The 22292-nt window shown below is 40.0% G+C and overlaps 1 protein-coding gene across 1 annotated transcript in view; it reads right to left on the bottom strand.

Annotated features, from left to right (window-relative positions):
• Positions 1-12010: 12010 nt before the first annotated feature.
• The window catches only part of LOC138359364 (caspase-1-like), a 46705-nt gene continuing 36423 nt past the window's right edge, over positions 12011-22292 (bottom strand). The window contains exons 3-6 of the mRNA XM_069318492.1: positions 22017-22195; positions 17991-18126; positions 17103-17255; positions 12011-12299 (exon numbers count right to left, since the gene is read on the bottom strand). Coding sequence (XP_069174593.1) covers positions 12214-12299; positions 17103-17255; positions 17991-18126; positions 22017-22195 — 554 coding nt within the window. The 3' untranslated portion in view covers positions 12011-12213. The remainder of the gene's footprint in view (positions 12300-17102; positions 17256-17990; positions 18127-22016; positions 22196-22292) is intronic.

Genomic DNA, 22292 nt, shown 5'->3' with positions numbered 1-22292 from the left:
CCCACTTTTTGGGGCTGTTACGGACCCGAGCCCAGCGTCCGAGCACAGAGCAGTGACAACCGCGCCATCTGTGGGTCAGCTCCCGAAACCCCCTCCAAATGGACGACGCCATCTAGTGAGGACAGGATATACCAGCCACAGGGGCTGGTTTCCCGTCCTGATCAGCTCATAACATAGCCGCTGCTGACCTCTGGTGAGGTGACGCTTAGACAGCAACGCCATCTATGGAGTGGATAGGTGGGCGTTTGTGTCTAAGCCTGTAAGTGAGGTGCCCTAGGGTGTCCCTAGTACTGATGACGTGTCTGATTACAGAGTCGACCTGGGACTGCTGAATCAGACGGTGGATCAGTCTACCCAAGGCAGCAGTAGTATCTCCACGCATTTGCTGCAAAAGCTGTGAGTCACCCCCCCGGATGAACACTGTTGTGTTAGCCTGCCTGTGAGGTGGCAGAACCAGGGATTGTCGTACCCGGGGCTGACTGGTGGAGAAGACTAGCCACTGGGGTGTTGTGGTGAGGAGAGTGATCTGTGGAATCACACGAGGCTCCTGCCTAGGGCTCGCAACCCCAGTATCGGTCGTGGAGTGGCCTACGCAGCGCAGCTGATTGGAACCTGCCAGCTACAGGCTGGATTTGTGGTTGAAGGCCTCCACGACGGTGCACCCAGTGGGACTGTGATTTGGCTGGCCTGTGGCCGGGGTAGACTCGTCTAGAGAATCTAAGGATTCATCGTGAGGCCACGAGAAGAGGACCAGGGCTACTCATCGTGAGCACCGTGGAGCATCCCTGTCTTCGGAGGAAGACGAGTTATTGTAAATAAGAAGTGTTGTAATAGCAACCCCGCGTGTGACTGTGATATATTTATTTATGGTGGTGGTAGCAATATATATTTATTTTGTGTATTTGTTTCCCTTCCCCTTTAATTTACTTGCGTTATGGAACACACCCCTTGGGAGCCACTACTAACTTGGGGCCGGATACCCAAACTCTAATAACATCAGAGAAAGAACCCAGTTGCGACCCAATAGGGCTGTAACAGGGGCCACTTGAACAACACAAATGCTAACAAGCTTGAATGGTCCCCATGCGAATATGCAAACGAAAACCCCTCACCTTGGAAGGATTCGAACCTAGACAGTCAGAAGATCTATGCATCATTGCGTATCTGGAACCTCAGCCACTAGAGTAAACTGACTGTTCAAAATTGTTGGAAATCATTACCCTATTTACCCAACATCCGACAGCGCTCGATAATCAACTTTTGCACAGATATTTCATCGAATGACCTCACCTGTCGGGGCCACATGAGCAACCCAAATATGAACACACTAGAATGGTCCCCAAGAAAATACGCAACTGAAAACTCGACATCCTAGAAGGATTCGATCCCAGACAGTCAGGAGGGCTATGTACCTTGGCATATCTGGTACATTAGCCACTAGACCAAACTGACTGTTCAAAAATGGTGGAAGTCGTGAGACTATTTACCCAACATCCGACATCATTCAGAGCTCATCTCGGAAACATCGAATTACCTCACTTTTTATGGTCACGTGAACAACACAAATGAGAACAAACTTGAAGGTTCCCCAATCCAATATGCAACCGAAAACTCCTCACCTCGGAAGGATTCGAACCTAGACAGCCAGAAGCGCTATGCATCATTGTGTATCTGGAACCTTAGTGACTAAAGCAAACTAACAGTAAAAAGTTATTAGAAATTATTAGACTATTTACCCAACATCTGACATCGCTAGGTGATCATCTTTGGCACAGATATTTCATCGAATCACCTCACCTTTTGGGGCCACGTGAGCAATACATATGCGAACAAGCTTGAATAGTCTTAAAGAAAATAGGCAACTGAAAATTCCACATCCCAGAAGAATTCGAACCCAGACAGCCAGGAGAACTATGCACATTGTCGTATCTGGTACCTTAGCCACTAGACCAAACTGACTGTACAAAAATTTTGGAAGTCATGAGACTATTTACCCAACAACCGACAGCGCTCCGAGGTGAACTTGGGAGCATTGAATTATCTCACTTTTTGGGGCCACGTGAGCATCACAAATGTGAACAAGCTTGAATGGTCCTCAAGTTAATATGACACTAAAAACTCCACACTCCAGAAGGATTCGAATCAAGACAGCCAGGAGCACTATACACCTTTGCATATCTGGTACCTTACCTAATACACCAAAACTGACTGTACAAAAATGTTGGAAGTCGTGAGACTATTTACCCAACATCCAACAGTGCTCCGAGGTCAACTTGGGCATAGAGATTTCATCGAATCACCTCACTTTTTGGGACCACGTGAGCAAAAAAAGGCGAATAAGCTTGAATTTTTCCCAAGCCAATATGCAACCGAAAACTCCACACACCAAAAGGATTCGAACTCAGACAGCGAGGACCGTTATACTACTTAGCACGTCTGGAACCATATTCACTGAAAACTCCTTTTCCCAAAAGGATTCGAACCCAAACAGCCAGGACCGCTATGCACCTTCGCGTATCTGGTACCGTATCGAGTACTCCAAACTGGCTGTACATATATTATGCAAGTCGTGAGACTATTTAACCAACATCCGACAGCGCTCAGAGATCATATTGGGAACATCGAATTACCTCACTTTTGGGAGCCACTTGAGCAACACAAATGCGAACAAGCTTGAATTGTCCCCAAGCCAATATGCAACCGAAAACCCCACACGCAAAAAGAATTCGAACCCAGACAGCCAGGAGCACTATGCTCCTTAGGATGCCTTGTTCCTTATCTACTAAACCAAACTGACTGTTCAAAAGTGTTGGAAGGTGTGAGACTATTTACCCAACATCCGACAGCGCTTAAAAGTCACCTTGAGCACAAATATATTACTGAATCACCTCACTTTTTGGGGCCACGTGAGCAACTCAAATGCGAACAAGCTTGAATGGTCCCAGAGAAAATATGCAACTGAAAACCCCACACCCCCAGATGGATTCAAACCCAGACACCCAGAAGAGCTATGCACCTTGGCGTATCTGTTACCTTTTCCAGTAGACCAAAGTGACAGCATAAAAATGATGAAAGTCGTGAGACTATTTAACCAACATCCGACAGTGCTCAGAGATCATATTGGGAACATCGAATTACCTCACTTTTGGGAGCCACTTGAGCAACACAAATGTGAACAAGCTTGAATGGTCCTCAAGCCAACATGACACTAAAAGCTCCACACCCCAGAAGGATTTGAACCCAGACAGCCAGGAGCGATATACACCTTGTCGAATCTGGTACCTTATCCAGTAGACCAAATTGGCTGTACAAAAATGATGGAAGTCGTGAGTTTATTTAACATACATCTGACAGCACTCAGAGATCAACTTGGGCACAGATCTTTCATCGAATCACCTCACTTTTTGGGGACACGTGAACAACACAAATGTCAACAAGCCTGAATGGTCCCCTTGCCAATATGCAACCGAAAACTCCACACCCTGAAGGATTCGAACTCAGCCAGGAGCCCTATGCACCATTGCGTATCTGGAACCTTAGCCACTAGACCAAACTGATTGTACAAAGATGTTGGAAGACGTGAGATTATTTACCCAACATCCGACAGTGCTCAGAGCTTAACTTGGGCACAGATCTTTCATCGAATCACCTCACTTTTTGGGGCCACGTGAGCAACACAAATGCAAACAAGCTTCAATGGTCCACAAGAAAATACACAACTGAAAACTCCTTATCCCAAAAGGATTCGAATCCAGACCCCCAGGACCTCTATTCACCTTGGCGTATCTGGTACCTTATCCAGTAGACCAAATTGACTGTACATAAACGTTGGAATTCGTGAGACTATTTACCCAACATTTGACAGCGGTTAGTGGTCAATTGACGACAGATATTTCATAGAGTTTCCCCGCTTTTTGGGGCCACTTGAACAACACAAATGCTAACAAGCTTGAATGGTCCCCAAGCGAATATGACACTGAAAACTCCTCATCTTGGAAGGATTCGAACCTAGACAACCAGAAGTGCTATGCATCATTGAGTATCTGGAATCTCAGCCATTAGAGTAAACTGACTATACAAAATTGTTGGAAGTCATTAGACTATATACCCAAAATCTGAAAGCGCTCGAAGATCAACTTGGGAACATCGAATCACCTCACTTTTTGGGGACACATGAGCCAAACAAATGTGAACAAGCTTAAATGGTCCCCAAGCCGATATGGCACCAAAACCTCCACACCCCAAAAGGATTCGAACCCAGACAGACAGGAGCGCTATGCACCTTGGTGTATCTGGTACCTTATCCAATATACCAAACTGACTGTTTAAAATAGGTTTGAAGTCGTGAGACTATTTACCCAACATCCCACAGCGCTCATCGGTCAACTTGGTCAAATATATTTCAGCGAATCACCTCACATTTTGAGACCCACGTGAACAGCACAAATGAGAATAAGCTTGAAAGGTCCCCAAGCCAATATGCAAACGAAAACTCCTCACCTTGGAAGGATTCGAACCTAGACAGCAAGAAGATCTATGCATCATTGCGTATCTGGAACCTCAACTACTAGAATAAACTGACTGTTCAAAATTTTTGGAAATCATTACCCTATTTACCCAACATCCGACAGCGCTCGGTGATCCACTTGGGCACAGATATTTCATCGAATGACCTCACCTGTCGGGGCCACGTGAGCAACACAAATGTGAACAAGCTAGAATGGTCCCCAAGAAAATAAGCAACTGAAAACTCGACATCCTAGAAGGATTCGATCCCAGACAGCCAGGAGGGCTATGTACCTTGGCATATCTGGTACCTTAGCCACTAGACCAAACTGACTGTACAAAAATTTTGGAAGTCATGAAACTATTTACCCAACAACCGACAGCGCTCCGAGATGAACTTGGGAGCATTGAATTATCTCACTTTGTGGGGCCACGCGAGCATCACAAATGTGAACAAGCTTGAATGGTCCCCAAGAAAATACACCACTGAAAACTCCTTATTCCAAAAGGATTCGAACCCAGACAGCCCGTACCTCCATTCACCTTGGCGTATCTGGTACCTTATCCAGTAGACCAAACTGACTGTACAAAAATGTTGGAAGTTGTGAGACTATTTACCCAACATCCGACAGCGCTCAGAGCTCAACTTGGGCACAGATTTTTCATCGAATCACCTCACTTTTTGGGGCTACGTGAGCAACACAAATGCGAACAAGCTTGACTTGTCCCCAAGCCAATATGCAACTGAAAACTCCACACACCAAAAGGATTCGAACCCAGAAAGCCAGGAGTGCTATGCTCCTTAGCATGTCTTGTACCTTATCCACTAGATTACTCTGACTGTACAAAAATGTTGGTAGTCGTGAGACTATTTACCCAACATCCGACAGTGCTTAGAGGTCAACTTGGGCGCAGATATTTCATTGAATCAACTCACTTTTTGGGGCCACGTGAACAACACATATGCGAACCAGCTTGAATGGTCCCCAAGCCAAAACGTAAACTCCCCTTGTAAACTCAAGGGGAGTGTAAGAAGACATAGTTCAGCTGGTGAAGAGGGCGCCAGGAGCTAGGGCCATCAAGTCTATGACCAAGGGGCTGACACTGGAAGGAGCTGCTCTAGAGTTCCTATGGGTTGTCCCGTGGTACAACTGCGGTAAGCTGAAGTGACAGGGGTCTAATCCACGGTGCAGGGAAAGTACGTCGTGCACGAGATCACTAAGTGTGTCAGGGAGTTCACGTGTGCGAGGGAGGAAGATGTCAGCAGTTCCAGCTTCTCACGTCAGAAGAAGGGACTGCCAAGAGAAGACCTGGCATGGTCATGACACACTAAACTACGAGTCGCCGAGAAAACCCTATAAGCCGGATCCCTGGTCATCGAGGAGCAGATCTACGAGCCAAGCATCCTGACTGCCATCACGAGGAGGAAACTATGACTATTTGTAGCAGAGAGAATCAAGGTAGATAATCTTTCCCTCTCCGTTTCCCTTGAGCTAGGTGAAGTTAGTTCATTATTATTAGTAGTAGTACTAGTATATATTGTTAGGCGATCACATGTGTTAACATATATGTAGGAATTTAAACATGTGTGAATTTATTTCAGGTATGAACTAATAGTACATATTATGGAAGAACATTATCCACTCACGTTGTGAAGAAGTGAACCAAATATTTGTGCCAGCGAGAGGAGACAACTAGTATCCAGGTGACGTTGTTGTTGTTGTTTAAGATTCAGGTACTGGGAACAAAAAGTTCCAAGTAGCACGGGCTATGGTGAGCCCGTAGTAGACCTGCTTGGCACAGGTGCGAGGCTGCAACTTGTTTATTGATCCAGGTGACAGTTTCGCGACGATTTAAATGGATCAGCTGATGGAGTTGCCAGATGTAGCTTACCAGAGTAAAGTCACATCCGACAGCGTTGCCGAGTTTATCACCCGTATCCCAGTGTAAACATTGTTCAGTAAACTCACTTTTACTTTACTATTGTGTTTACATTGTCCCCTCCATCTCTTGTATGATTATTAGAACGGTTGACTGTTGCACATTACTCATTCTGTCACAAAAATCTATGCTAAAAACTATTGATAACACCAATAAAACGGTGTGGTTGTGTCGTGAGTACGGGCAACCCAGCTGGTGACCTCAGGAGCTGTGTCTATGGACGCTGCCATGGGATATTTCAGGTGGAAGAATTCACCTGTACACAGCTTGTTTATGTTGGGCAAGCTCAACCAAAGTGTTCCAGGTTTCGGTCTCTGTGGCTGAGACGAAAAGTCGAGCTTCCCCACTCGCCACGAGTGCAAGGCTGGGGTGCAAGAAAGGAGTTCAGCCCGTGGTAGACTGGGGTGCTCCCAGGGTGGTTAGAGGCACGCAGGTGTAGTGGGAGCGAAGACCCGTGACACCACCTAGGAAAAGGGATAGGGGGAGAGTATAGTCCAGTTACCACATCTTCAGACATGAGACTAAAATAAAATTTTATTTATCAGCAAAAAAACTGATCCTACGTTGACGGACTTGCATAATAAGGCAGTAACTGAACTAGAGGCAGAATCGTAGACTATGACTTATTATTACACTAACGAGGTGTTGATGCAGAAATGGAGACCTAGGAGCTCACCTGTGTCACACACTTGGGAGGTGGTTAATCAAGTAGTCCTACCGAGGGGTTATAGAAAAAAGGTGCTAAGTGTAGCCCATGATTCACAAATAGGCGGTCATTAGGGTATTACAAAAACATACAATAAAATAAGCAAGTATTTTACCTTGCCAGAATTAAAGAAGGATGTCACTCAGTATTGTAATGAATGTCCTGTATGCGTAAAAACTGGCAAACCAAACCAGGTAATACCAAAAGTCCCTTTACAGCCAATTGTGGTGGCTGAGGAACCCTTTACCAATATCATTGTTGATGTAGTAGGCACATTGCCTAGAACCAAGAGTGGTAATTTGTATCTCATCACCATAATGTGTCAGACTACACGCTTTCCTGAGGCATTTCCTGTGAAAAGTGCTACAAAGAAAGTGGTAAGGGCGTCTAACAGCTGAGTGAGCAGAGCTTTGGATTTGTAGTCCTGAGGTTCCGGGTTCGACCCCCGGTGGAGGCGGAAACAAAAATGAATAGAGTTCCTTTCATCATAATGCTCCTGTTCACCTAGCAGTAAATATGTACCTGGGAGTTAGACAGCTGCTTCGGGCTGCTTCCTGGGGGTGTGTGACAATAAGGAGACCAGGTCAAGGACCAGGCCGCGGGGACACGGTTTTCAGCACTTTTGTCGGGAGTTTGCCGTCCTCCATAAGACATCCACTACTTACCATCCTGAGAGCCAAGGTGCTTTGGAAGGGATGCATCAAACCCTTAAACAAATGCTGAAAACTAGTTGCATGGAAACTGGCAGAGACTAGGATGATGGTCTTCCACTGATGGTCATTGCACTGAGGGATACTTATCAGGAGTCCCTAGGGTGTTCACCCAATTCATTAGTTTTTGAGCATGATGTGAGAAGTCTAATAACCATCTTAAGAGGTTAAATAGTTGGAAGTCCAAAAAGTGTTGCGCAGGTAAATTATGTTGATAAATTACAAGATAAGTTAAACAAAAGCAGGGCTAAAGCTTTGATTCATCTTAAAGAGGCTTAATGCAAAATAAAAGTACAATTGATAAAAATGCAAAGCAACGAAATTTTGAAGCAGGTGATAAAGTGATGGTACTAATGGCACGACAGTTACCAACATTGTTGCATAGGTTCCAAGGTCCATATAGAGTGATAGAGAAACTTAGTCCCACCAATTATGTAATCCAGACACCTGAGCTCAAGACAAAAGAACAAGTAGTATATGTAAATAGAATGAAATTAACACTGAAAGGAACTATCAGTACCAATCAGGGGCTTAGTGTGAACCATGTGGACGAGAATTGTGGGGAATGTAATTTTATAATGTACTTAATGCTCGTGTACCTTATTTTAGCAGTGTGGAGTGGTTGTCTAACATCCAGAAGTTGGTGGAACATTTGTCATCAGAGCAGAAGCAGGACTTGGAGCAGTTGCTGACTTCTAAGGCAGACATCTTTGGCGATATTCCCACCCAGACTACAGTTATTCACCATGACATCGAGGTGAGTGACAACCAACCAGTCAAGTCACACCCATATAGAATCAACCCTGCAAAGCTGAATCTCATTCAGAAAGAAGTTGACTTCATGCTTCAACATGGATTGGGGAGACCTAGCAGCAGCAGTTGGAGTAATCCCAGTATTTTAGTTCCAAAGAAAGATGGAACTCACAGGTCGGTCATTGATTACCGTAAGATAAATGTATTGACTGTGGATGATAATTATCCAATACCTACATTAGATGATTGCATAGAGAGTATTGGTAAAGCCAAGTTTGTAACCAAACTAGATTTGCCAAAAGGGTACTGACAAATTCCTTTAACACCAAGAGTACAGGAGATGAGTGCATTTATAACTGCGGTGGGTTGTTTGAATTCACTGTAAAGCCTTTTGGGTTGAAAAATGCCCTTGCAACTTTCCAGTGTCTTATGAATTTAGTGTTAAAAGACATACCATAATGTAGAGCTTACTTGGATGATATTGTAATTTATCACAATAATTGGGAGGACCATTTGAAAGATTTAGCTAACCTATTAAAATGCTTAAAGGAGGTTAATTTAACTCTGAACTTGCACAAATATACTTTTGCCAGAGTTTATGAGTGAAAAAGGGTTTACACACGACTTACAACTGATTTCGTTCGAATAATTCTGGAACAAGTGAAGAATTTTGTTCGAACTACAACGCTGTAAATGCTTCACCCCGTGTACTACAAATACAAATAATCGCCAACAGAACCTAAAAACCTAAACTAACCTATGCCTATATATCCACAATGTGCTAATATATTATAATATTAATATATATTTGGGAAATTTTCCATTTTGAATGAACAGCATTGTTACGACCTTGGGTTCCTCAGTGGAAACCAGAGGTCAAAAATGAGCGAAATAAACTACCTTTTAGTAGGGGGATGCATGGCGAGGTGCATTTGTTTGTATCTTCCCTGCCAGACGTAAGACTATTCTTGTTTCTCAAAGAGCATTTAAAGACTGAACTTGGGGTTGATTATTAAATAATAAAATAGGCACCAACTATGTTTACTAATACTTTCTAATCATTTGTAAAGTAAACCTGAGTAAACTTAGGATAGGAATGCTGTACGATTAGTTGAGTATTCTGCTGGCAGCGAGTGAACTGAGGGAGGAGAGTGGAGACGCTCTCTCTTCTCTGACTGGCGTTCGTGGGGATCAAGACCTTTCTGAGCTGCTCTGCACTCCTCTACCTTCCCTCTTACTTATTTCCCTTACCTTAAGTTCCTGTACCATTAAGTTAAGTCCTGTGTTTTTTAAAGTGTGCCTACTCTGGGTTTGTAAGATTGGTGGAGGCCTTGGGGTAGTATTTGCCAGTGTTTTGGGTACCCATTAGTGTTGTGTTGTGTTAAGGTACCACGTGGGCTCACTACCCCCTAAGCTGCCCAAGCTTCAAGTGCTTCACTAGTAGTACTTTACCCTAGCTTGTTCTCAGTGTAAACCTTGTTTCCTGCTTATGTGGACCAAGGCTTTTAACGTAAGATAGTGTGGTAAAGTAATTATTATTATTGTTATTGGTGTGAATGTATATGGGAGGTTGTTAAGGGGTTAATAAATAAGTTAGTAAAGGAATATCCATTGTTCCTGTGTAGGAGATCTATGATCAACCTCTAGACTGACATTGTGTAGCCAATTAATATTCACTGTGGATATTTTACTTGGGGGCCGGGCCTTTTAGATCTCCCATATTTGATAACTCTTAATGCTAACTACTGCCCCTACATCCATTTATACTAGATCCTCCATAGTACAGACTCCCATTTTTAACAAGCATGTACACACAGAAATCACAATTGCGTGATATATCAAATGAACAAATCCACATAGGCCATGATGAGTATTCGAACTTACGCCCGGGATGATACCAGACGCTGCCTTAGTCGATTGCGCCACTACATGGTCAAAAGAATTGCAACCGGAAGTTCTGCTAACCTCACACGGATCCTGCAGCCTCTCCGAGACACAAACCAGGGTTTTTCACAATTCCCCCATGCACTCGGGCTCTTTCAACATGCTGTTCTACCTCTTCGCCCTTACTTCAGTACCCACAGAAATCACAATAGTGTGATATATCAAATGACCAAATCCACAAGGGCCGTGACGAGGTTTCCAACTTACGCCCGCCCTTTTACCATGTCGTGGCACAATCGCCTGATGCAGCGTCTGGGATCATCCCGGGCGTAAGTTCGAATTCTCATCACTGTCCTTGTGGATTTGTTCATTTGATATATGCGTCTGTGGGGTCGACCGCTGGATGTAATGTACTTGAGTTGAGGACGGGTTATACTGCTTGCCTAGTTCCACTAGCGAGGACTAAGCCAAAGCACTACAGCTGATCACCCCCATCCCGCCCCCCTCCCTTTCCCTCAACGGGTGGAACTACGCTCCGTCACTCTGTTTGGCTTAGCAGCTCCCCGAGGTGAGGAGAAACCACACAAACGTAAGGCCGCGACTGCTGCAAATTCGTGGTCTTCCTCATTAGAGTCCTTGGTGGCAGATACCTTTGATATCGCTCGCCTTATGCGCTTTTGTTCTCGTATTGGCATCCTTGGTGACATTTAGCGCTGTTTGAATATCCTGCAACTTTGATGGTGCTACATAGTCTCCCCGGCTTGGTGCCTTCTTTTTAAATCCACTCGTATCAAGCCACCCAATGTACAATCACTGGCACAATGTACATACCTTAACATAATTTTTTTTTATGAATACAGCACACTAATCTGTTTTTTATGGTTATTAAGGTTACGAAAAGTAGATCTATTGTCCACAGATTTATCTGAAATCAGTTAATAAATGCATAAATCAAGTCATCTGTTAGTCATACTAAGAGGTAAAAGCATGCTAATAGCTCAACAAAGAGGGGTCACGTTCCTAAAATGTTCTAACCTAATTTCTTCAAAGTCACGGTAATGAGACTTTTCTACATGATAATGTTATCACTCATGGCAATGAAAGACATTTTACCTGATAAGGTTCATTTGTATGAAAATAAAACAAACTCTACAAGATACCTGCAAACTTCTTTGTTCACTTGGTGTTAAACTTGTCAGCTAACAAAATAATTTACAACAATTATATTAGATATTATTAAAGACAATTATTCAAATTTAATGCTTAGATTTATCCTTGAAGAACACTCACTACCAGAAGAACACACTAATTTACACAACTTAATTTGTTTATTTAAAAGTATAATTTTCACTGAGCAATTAGCAACAATAACTGGATATAAATACAGTTTTACAGTAATGTAGACTTTGCCTTGTTATTAGCCAGACTTTACAGACTAATTGATGTCCCACTTGACTGGCTATTCTAGTGGGACATCATCGAACTCCGATGGAAGTTCCACAGTGGCTTGTTTTCTTTTGCTTTCCTTTCTCTAGAGAATTTACAGGGTTTCTTCTTGAGTTTTACTGGCCAACACAAGAACTTATCTATCTCAGACAACAAGGATACATGAGGATCTGCACGTTCAGAAATTTGAACGTGTTCTTACAAGGTTATTGGTGCCTCCAGTGCAAGCCTGACTGATCATGTTGAGTTTCTTCACTCATCATGTTGTCAGTATTTAGGTGTAAGGTATACCTTGCGCATCAGAGTAGCGACAATACTGGCTGTCTGTTTCATTCCATGCATGTGGTGATTAGCTGCAGAAATAAACGTAAAACAAAATAATTACACATTGTTTTAAAATAAAAGAAATACAATGAATCAACACAATCTGATGTGATTTGCAGAATTAACAATTAGGAAGCAAGATGATGCTTTCACTTTAAATTTTCCCTTTAAATATTAAAATACCTTTGATAAATATAATGTCATATTTCAAATGTTATTTTACGTTAATCCGGCAGTCACATTATCCCTAAAACTTTGCACTGTATTTAGGTCCCTTTCCAACTGTGCATAAAATGATAAAACACTATTTTTATATCATAAAACATTTTTTCAGTTATTGTGAGAAATTGTATAATTATTAATATAGTTTATAATTATAAACTTCATTGTTTTATTAATTAAAGTTTGCCTGTAGTGAGGGGAAGAAATTATGAAAACATCAAATTTTGAAAGGGGATTAGGTCGTGTGTATAGTATATGTGAATATATATTGTATATGTATATGATATTGTATATGTATATGATATTGTATATGTCGACAATACCATACGGCAATGAGTTGATAAGAACAACGTTGTCGATTCTTGTTGTGAATTTGTCTGTGTTCGAAAAATCAAATCATTGCTCCTGCTTTTTAATGTTTGGAAGTCATTTGAAGCATGACTACCTTTCCAATATTGTTGAAGAGTTTTTTTTATTACATATGGACAGAACACAACTACTGTATATTCGAATTTCCGTCCCATGAATGTCATCAATAGTTTCACTAATGTTTCCCATTTCATATATTTCATTAAACGCAATTTTGAAGTTTGCAAGTATCAACTCCTCGCACAGACCTCTAGCACAGTGGTCTATTTTCTCGACTCAGAACCAAGGGACCAGGGTTCAATTCCCAGACAAGACAGAATAAATTTGGCCACGTTTCCTTTCACCTGATAAAACTACTCACTCTAGAAGTAAAATAGGTTCCAAGGAGTTAGGTAATTGTTGTGGGGTTGCACTCTGGGGAAGGTTAATAGGTGGCCTAGGGCGGGGGTGGCAAATAGTTTTTGAGCTCGTGTCCAAATAGAGAATTTGGGCACATCTAATTTGCCCAAATTTTATAAACATCTTCTGGCATACCTATGTGAATTTTCTGCTGCAGATTATAATTTATTATGTACGTAATAATTATGTAATTATTATGATTATTATTATGATTATTATTACGATTATTATTATGATTATTATGTAATCAAATCAAATCAAATATTTATTCAGGTAAGTACATACCTACCAGGTGAGATGCAAAACATTGAAGGATTTATAGATAGAGCAAGTACATACAATGCCTAAAGTCACTATTACGCAAAGCGTTTCGGGCAGGATAAACACTACGACTAAAACTTAATACTAATTGAGATTAAAGTATAAATTGTGTTGAGAAAATAAAAAAAATAACAAAGGGGGGGACATGGCAGAAAAATAGCAAATATACAATTTGGTCAACAAACTGCATTGTTTAAAATAGTAGACTTGGTTGACATTTAGGGGTGAGGTAGGTTACATGGACTTAATTAGGTAGTACTTAATTTTTATCTTTGACTTGTTGGAAGAGGTACAGTCTTTGACATAATTGGGAAGGTCATTCCACATTCTGGGTCCCTTGATTTGTAAAGCATTTCTAGTTTGATTAAGTCGTACTCTTAGAATATCAAGTAGGTATTTGTTTCTGATGCTCGGCAGCAGTATAGCACTCGGTACCTTTACTCAAATCTCTGAATGTTAAATATTAAGTCACTGCACATCTTCTCATGTGTACTCTATATATTTAAAACTCTGAATTGTAATGTCAATCCTGAGCTTAAAAGCTTCTTAGAAGGTTGTAACAGAACCCATGAGCACCACACCAGAAACAAATACCTATTTGATATTCTAAGAGTACGACTTAATCAAACTAGAAATGCTCTACAAATTAAGGGACCCAGGATGTGGAATGACCTTCCCAATCATGTCAAAGGCTGTACCTCTCTCAACCAGTTTAAGATGAAAACTAAGTACTACCTAATTAACTCCATGTAACCTACCTTACCCCTAAATGTCAACCCATGTCGTACTATTTTTAAAAAATGCTGTTTGTTGACCAACTTGTATATTGACTATTTTCTACCATGTTCCCCCCTTTTTATCTTTTATTTTATATTTCTTTTCAACGCAATTTATACTTTAAGCAATTAAGTTTTAGTCTAAGTGTTTTTCCCCCATCTCACCTTGCCCAAAACGCTATGCGTACTAGTGGCTTTAGGTATTGTATGTACTAGCTCTACCTATCTATGCATCTATGTATGTACTTTTCCTAAATAAAATATTATTATTATTATTATTATTTATTATTATACAGTTGACCACACACTAGAAATTGACGAGATGACGACGTTTCGGTCCGTCCTGGACCATAATGAAGTCGATAGTGATTAGACGAGATTGACTGATTGATGAAGATTAAGCCACCCAAAAGATGGTATGGGCATGAATAGCTTGTAAGTGGTGGCCGTTTGGAGCCAGTATCAATAGCTGATACTGGAGATCTGTGGAGGTGCGACTGCACCCTACGGAGAGGTCGGGACCTCTTAAGATGAGGGAGGCAAGGGCATTAAGTAGGCAAGAGATAGGTGAGGAGGTGGAAATCTTAGAAGATAAGAGCAAGGTAAATGATACGGAAGATTAGGTGTAATAATAGGAATAAAAAAGGGATCCTAAGAGAAACAAGATAAAGACAAAGAGACATAAAAGGAAGGGTAGGCTTATGTTAAGTCACGTTTGTTAGAAAGTTTTGAACATTTGAGAATATACTGAGAAAGGGAAAAAGTCAACAGCAACAAAGCCAGGACTCAGGTTCATGTTGGGCGGGCTGTGTATTAGAGCCAATTCGACAAGACGGTGTCTGTGTAGAGTAGAGGGAGGAAAGATTATTTTAGAGGAAGCTCAATCAATAGGATGATTAGAATCCCTAACATGACAGAAGAAAGAATTGTTCGTGTCTGCAGACTTAACACTTCTTTTGTGTTCCTTAAGTCTGTAATTTAGTGTACGTTTCACCAAAGTATTCGAGAGAACAAGACGAACAGAAAATAGAGTGCACACCAGCAGCATTAGAAGCAGGAGGAGCAGTGTGAACTAGAGTGCTACGAAGAGTGTTAGTTTGTCGAAAGGCGAGCTTTATATAGAGAGACGAAAGGTATTGGTAAGAGTTTTGAGTTAAGATATGGAGAGAGGGCAGAGCTCAGTGTGCTCAATAGTGTTGGGAGCAGGTTTAGGATGAAAGAAATTTAAAGTAAAGTGAAAAGTAAACTCATCAATATGAGTATGGGAGAAAAGTATTTTTAAAATCAGTTATATTTCCTAATATGAAAACCATTCTGATCAAAATATAATTATTTTGATTGGTGTCATCGTGATCACTTGGGAACACAAACTGAGCAACATAACAATCTAAGGAATATCAAGGACTGTACTGTACTGACAATCATATTAGTACAGTACCTTATACAAGGGCTGGTATGATACCATCCGGACACAATCTATCGATAACTGAAAAGATTAGAACTGCTCCTGTACAAAGATTGAATGGGAAGATTTCCTCATGAATATGACTAATTGCTCTGTATTTAAAAAACATTACATTCTCAAATTGTGAAGATTTCTGTCCAGAACAGGCAGCTGCTGTTCCTCAACATACTATAAGGTATAACAAGGTTGGACTCACAACCGTTGCTAAAGTTTATAATGATACTGGTTCATTTTTAGCTCACGTAGGTCTTTCATGATTCCCTGAATATCTTTAATTATGTGACTAGTCAATTTGCTACCTCACAAGAGATTTAATAAAGCTTTTTATTGACCTATCTATATTCAGTCTCCTATAAAGAATCTGCAGTATGATATCTTTCAAAAAGACAAATCATGTCTTTGACAAATCAAGGGGCCTGACAGCTGAGTGGACAGCGCTTCACATTCGTAGTCCTGAGGTTCCGGGTTCGATACCAAATGGGCAGAGTTTCTTTCACCCTGATGCTACTGTTCACATGTCAGTAAATAGATACCTGGGAATTAGACAGCTGCTACAGGCTGCTTCCTGGGGGGGGGAGGGTTGTAACAAAAAGGAGGATTGGTCAAGGACCGGGCCGCTGGGACGCTAAGCCCCGTAATCATCTCAAGATAACCTCAAGATGTCTGGTAGCGATTGTAAAATATGTTTATCATATAACATTCACTGCATATGAAACACGTTTAGCAATCAAAATTTTTATATTTTGCCTATGTGGCTATGTACATACATCAAATGACATTTAGCTATAATGCAAATGTAAAACTGCTTGGGTATTAGATAATTAGCTAATACAAATTTTAGGAAGATACAAAGAAAATTTTGTAGTTAAGAAAAATTACAAAGAAAGTATTATAAAAGTGTTCAACAGTTGGCAAGCTCGGCCAAGATCCTTACTCATCCTTAAAGATGAGTAAGGAACCTTATGGAATTTTCTATAAGGCTGGAGCAAGGGTGTTTAGAAAAGATTCCTGCTAAACTAGTGTTGGAAGAAGGTTTGACTCTCAATTGAGCTTCCACGATGTCCTGGGGAGGTTGAAGCTTACTTGAGGAAATTATCGAGTGGCCTATGCTCAGAAATTTAACCTTTACCTGCATCAAAAAACATATTGATTTTTATTTGACTGTTGTACAGATAAATACCGTATTCTTATGGAAAATTGCTATAAATCATAAATTGGTATAAATGAATTAGGCATATTCCTATTCCAGCGTATATACTCAATTTAAAGGAAATACTCACAAGGGCAGTGGGATTCGTAGTTAATAATCATATATCTATTGACATTTATCATCATGGACAGCAAATCTTCATAGGTGTATTCCTTGCCCAAGACATGAACCAACGACTGTATGAACCAGGAACCATTAGAGATGTTGCGCCATGAATAATGACCTGAAATTAATCATAGTTTGAGAAAAATTAAATTCACATTCATAGAATAGGCCTAAAGAAGTGCTCCTCACACACATTTCCCCGGTACTTTGAGAAGCTTGGCTAAGTTTTCTTATCTTTATACACAATTTCCCATTATTTATAGCCACATTCTTTCTCATTTTATCCTTAAATCTTATTCTTAGGTTCCATTTTAAACTCCCTTTTGTCTCATTCTTACTGTTTTCCAGTATGCCCATCTTTCTAAGCACAGAGCACCGCTAACTGATATCATGCATTTATTCAATTATCATAGACAGCTGAAGGGAAGAGCTGCTTGTTGAGTGTCAGAAAATATTTATTATTTTTTAGTTTTTATACACGAGGGAACATGTGTAGAAAATTTATGACTCCTGTTAACAGGCTAACAGCTCTTCCCTCTCAAGGTTCATCTTAACCTTTAACCTATCAGTTTTCAATGGACCACAATCCAGAGATCTGTTTACACCAGGTCCCCAATTATTGCCGTGTGAACAAAGGCAAACAGTTAAGAACCGGTAGCCAGGCCTCCTTCCTGGCACCTGGTTCAAACCCAACTTCCACTGTTTTCACACACACTCTTTCTCTCACACACTGCCCAACAGCATATTGGCTAGTGTATCACACACTATATATTCTGGATATATTAAAGGCATCTAGGTACAAAGTTCTCATGACCTCAGGGATAACTGTTTTGCACAATTATACATACGATACCTGGTATGGTGGACCAGCAGATTAGGAAATCAGCCGCTACCGGAATTCTGTAGGACAAGTAACCGCAGTCAGTCTCATCAGTAGGTCGAGAGCGTTCCAGTGTCACGCCAGTGTCCAGACGCTCTCCACGACATGCCTGCAAAACATCATGTCAAAGATATAATTAATGAAGATTTTACGAGAAAATTTATATCTAAAATATGTTCGTAGCTCTCTACATATCTGCAGTCTATATTATACAGAACTTGTCCGTTCTGACATTCTGGCAGTCACATAAAACAGAAAGTGTATACATGTAAAGAAGTTGGTAATGGTGGCGGAAAGTGTAGAATTTCAGGATTGATAAGGTCAGACGATGTAATGGAAAGTGACAGTAAATTAATACAAAGGGAATGAACTTTTCAGGGCACAGTATATTAGGGAAAAAAATACCGCAGGGTTAAGTGAATACACAACAAATAATATTGAGAGTCAAAGGGAATTAAACAGTGGTCTGTTTGTATTTCATACATATATATTAATTAAACAGTGGTCTGTTGTTTCGGGGTCTTGAAGTGAGTAGAATGTAAATATGTGTTTATTGGCTGTTGATCAAAGAGAATGCCTTGAAAGAAACCAACGTCGTCTATGCCTTCACCTGCCCACTTGAGGACTGTCAGCCACAAGGATCTCAGTATATAGGCAAGACAACAACGTCATTCTCTAGGCGATTAACAATACATAAGCAACAGGGCTAAAAGTAGAATATAATCTCCACACACAACCAGACCATCACAAGAGAAAGCTTAACAAGCAACACAAAAATTATCGACAGATACAATGACAACAGGAGACACGACACCAGCGAGGCCCTACACATCAAAAAGTCAAAACCAGCAATCAAAAGCCAATAAGAACATTCTACCCACTTCAAGACCCTGAACCAACACAGAAGCAAGAAGATAAAACACGCAATGATGTACCCATTGATTCACTTATACATCTCAATCATGTCCTGTATTACCTCACCACAAGCGAATATTAGCATTGGCAGAATATGTAAAATTGTCTTTGAAAATGTAAGAAGTGTCTTGCAAAACGGTTCGAGGCGTCAGACCATAAATAAAGTGTGAAATTAAATTTTGGAGAATTATTTTTTCATCTACCCTCGACAGTGAAGAAAAGCATCAGAAATATTGAGAAGATTCGGGTTAGAGTCATTAATCTTACCCTTTCGGTCATATTCAACAACATATGTTAGCTTGAATCGTCCTCAAGCCAATATGCAACTGAAAACTCCATACCCCAGAAGGGTTCGAACCCAGACAGCCAAGAGCACTATGCACCATGGCGTACCTGGTTCCTTAACAACTCGATTTCCGTGACTGTACTAAGGTCATTGGAAGCCGAGGCTATATTCCCAACTAGCCAACAGCACTTGATGGTAAGCTTGGGCACAGATATTTCATCGAATCACCTCACTTTGTGGGGCCACGTGAGCAACGTGAGTTGAGTTACGAGATAGAAGTAATGTCAGTCTGTTAATTCTTGATGTAACTGAAGCCTGTGTTATAACAGGCTATCACCTGTTACTGGCGGTGGTGTTAAACACCGCCTGCCAGTGTGATGCTGGAAGTAAAGTTGTATTTTGTCACTGTGATAATTCTGTAGAGGATTGGCCATAATTTACTGATGAAGGTGAACTCGCCGGCGTGTGGACCATATATAACCCAAACAGTGCCTCATCTTATTGGGGGAGACATCTCCCGTCACGCAGGGTGCAGTCGCACCTCCTCAGATCTCCAGTATTAGCTCTTGATACTGGTAATGGCTCAAAAGGGCCACCACTTACGGGCTATTCATGGCCGTGCCACCTTTTGGGTGGCTTAATCTTCATCAATCAATCATCTTATTCCATTCACTTGGGCTCTAATAAACTCGAACCATGGACCCCACGCCTGTGAGGCCGAAGATCTAACGACCAAGCTATTGAGTAGTCTTAATAAGTAAAGTTTCCAGTTTGCCAAACTAGAATTTTCGACTTTCCCTGACAACTACTAAAGCTCAGAGAAATTAACATGCTAAACATGTTAATACCTTAACATGCTAGCCATACACTCACTCCACACCTTCTCATGTGATATATACATGAAGCAAACTTTGATCCTAAATGCTAATCTTGATCTGAAACTTTTCCTTGACAGGTGTAATAGAAGTCATGAGCGCCACATCAGAAATAAATATGTCTTTGTTATCCTCAGAGTCAGGCTATATCTATGCAAATCCTCAATGCAAATAAAAAGACCCAGTCTATGGAACTCACTCAATAATGAATTAAAAATTTGTCCAACTTATGCCTTATTCAAAAGTAAAACCAAAAAGTACTTAATTTCATCCTTATAGTATCTTTCCTTGTGCCTAAAACTTTCACCATATATTGTACTACCCACTTCCCTAATATTAGTACTTAAGACATACTGTATATGGTGATGTAATCACCTCTGTCAATTTATATTGTAGTTATATGTTTATATACATTTTGCTACAATATACCTTTTCATCTTACCTGATATGTTAGCTTAAGGACCTGCCCCGAAACGCTATGCGTGTTAAGGAGGCATCAGTTCCAAATATGCAATTAATGAAAACTAGTTCGATTTCAATCAAACTTTTTGGACGAATTGTATATGAAAAGTGAGTAATTTGGTCCAAGTCTCAGCATCGTAGCGTAAATAGAAGGGAGAAAAAAAATATTGTGTCAAAAATTTTCCATAATTTTCAAAAATTAACATCAAACACGTGTCAACTGACATCATGTCTATGACTCTCAGTTATCACAATAGCGATTATTAAAAAAATTAGTTTTATAAAAAAATTAAGTAAAAAAAAAATTAATGTTATTTTTCTTATTTGTTTATCGGACGATTTGCATGAAAATTAATCACCTGACTGCACATAAGCTTACTTGAAAGGGTGCCAATTTTGGAGGAAATTGGTTGATGTCAACCTCAGCGACAGATGGCAGTACCTTAGACTTTAACTTTTAATGATTTACTTATCAAATAAAATAAACGGAGTTGCTACTCTTTCATTTTTATTACATTTACATGAAACATACACCTTATATGTAAAGTTTATATCTCTAAAATCTGATGCCAGCGTTTTTTCCTAAGTTCATTTATTGATTTTATAATAGCAATAAACATGATATATTTGCATTTTTTTTAAGGGGGGGGGGAACTTTGACTATTTGTATTAGTAAAACTAAACATATTTTGGAAAATCCGCGGCAACAGATCCTTTATTATATGCTAATGTGTCAGAAAAGTGTCATAGAATGGTTATATCTGAAACGTGTGGTTGAAGTAACTTACTGAAAATGTGTAATATTCGTTGAAAAACAATCTCCCTCTCTATTTAGGCTGCAGTTCTGAAGCTTGGAACAATTGCAGCCCTTTTCATATACAACTAGTCAAAAAAGATTTGTTAACATTGAACAAAGTTTAAAAAACTAACTCATGCACCATTAATAGCTTTGCATGAATGAAAAAATACCAATCTTATGTAATCTCACCAACCCATTGTACCTTGTAAATAAATAAATATTATTCTTATTCTTCTTTTATTAATATTATTAATATTATTAATATTATTAATATTATTATTATTATTATTATTATTATTATTATTATTATTACTATTATTATTATTATTATTATTACTATTATTATTATTATTATCATTATTATTGTTATTGTCATTGTTAATATTATTATTATATTAAAATGCATAGACATTTAAGTATTAAAATAAAAATTCCAATAACATAGCTAGAACAAATACACACAATGAAAAAGGTACATTTCAGAACACCGTGAGCCATCATCAAGTCAATTTCATAACAGTCCAGGACAGTCAGAAAATTTCCCCCACTTAGGTGGCAGAAATTTATGGTCATTGTGAGTTAATATTAATTATATAAGCATGCTGTTAATTATTTAGGTTAATGTTAAGTATTTAAGCATGCTTTATACATGACAGTCTTACCTGTATGAAGAACAACTTTGGTTTTCCAGCGAGAGATTTACATTGATCGCTTTGAAAGCTCTCAAAAAGATACTCGGCTTTTATGTGGCCATCCCTACACCACAAGATATCTTGTTCCCCGTGTGACATGAACACCACAGCTAGCATATCACAATCTGTGTGATCAGTACCGAAAGCCACTGAAAATAGGAGTGTAAAAATAAATTTCATTAGATCATCAGCATTAAATATTGGAAGTTTAAACTCAGATAATTAAGTTGACAATAATAAAAAATA

Source organism: Procambarus clarkii, chromosome 90 (genome assembly GCF_040958095.1).
Source record: "Procambarus clarkii isolate CNS0578487 chromosome 90, FALCON_Pclarkii_2.0, whole genome shotgun sequence".
Classification (NCBI taxonomy): Eukaryota; Metazoa; Arthropoda; class Malacostraca; order Decapoda; family Cambaridae; genus Procambarus; species Procambarus clarkii.
Note: the sequence above shows the minus strand (reverse complement) of the source record. Positions and strands in the feature narration are given on the sequence as shown.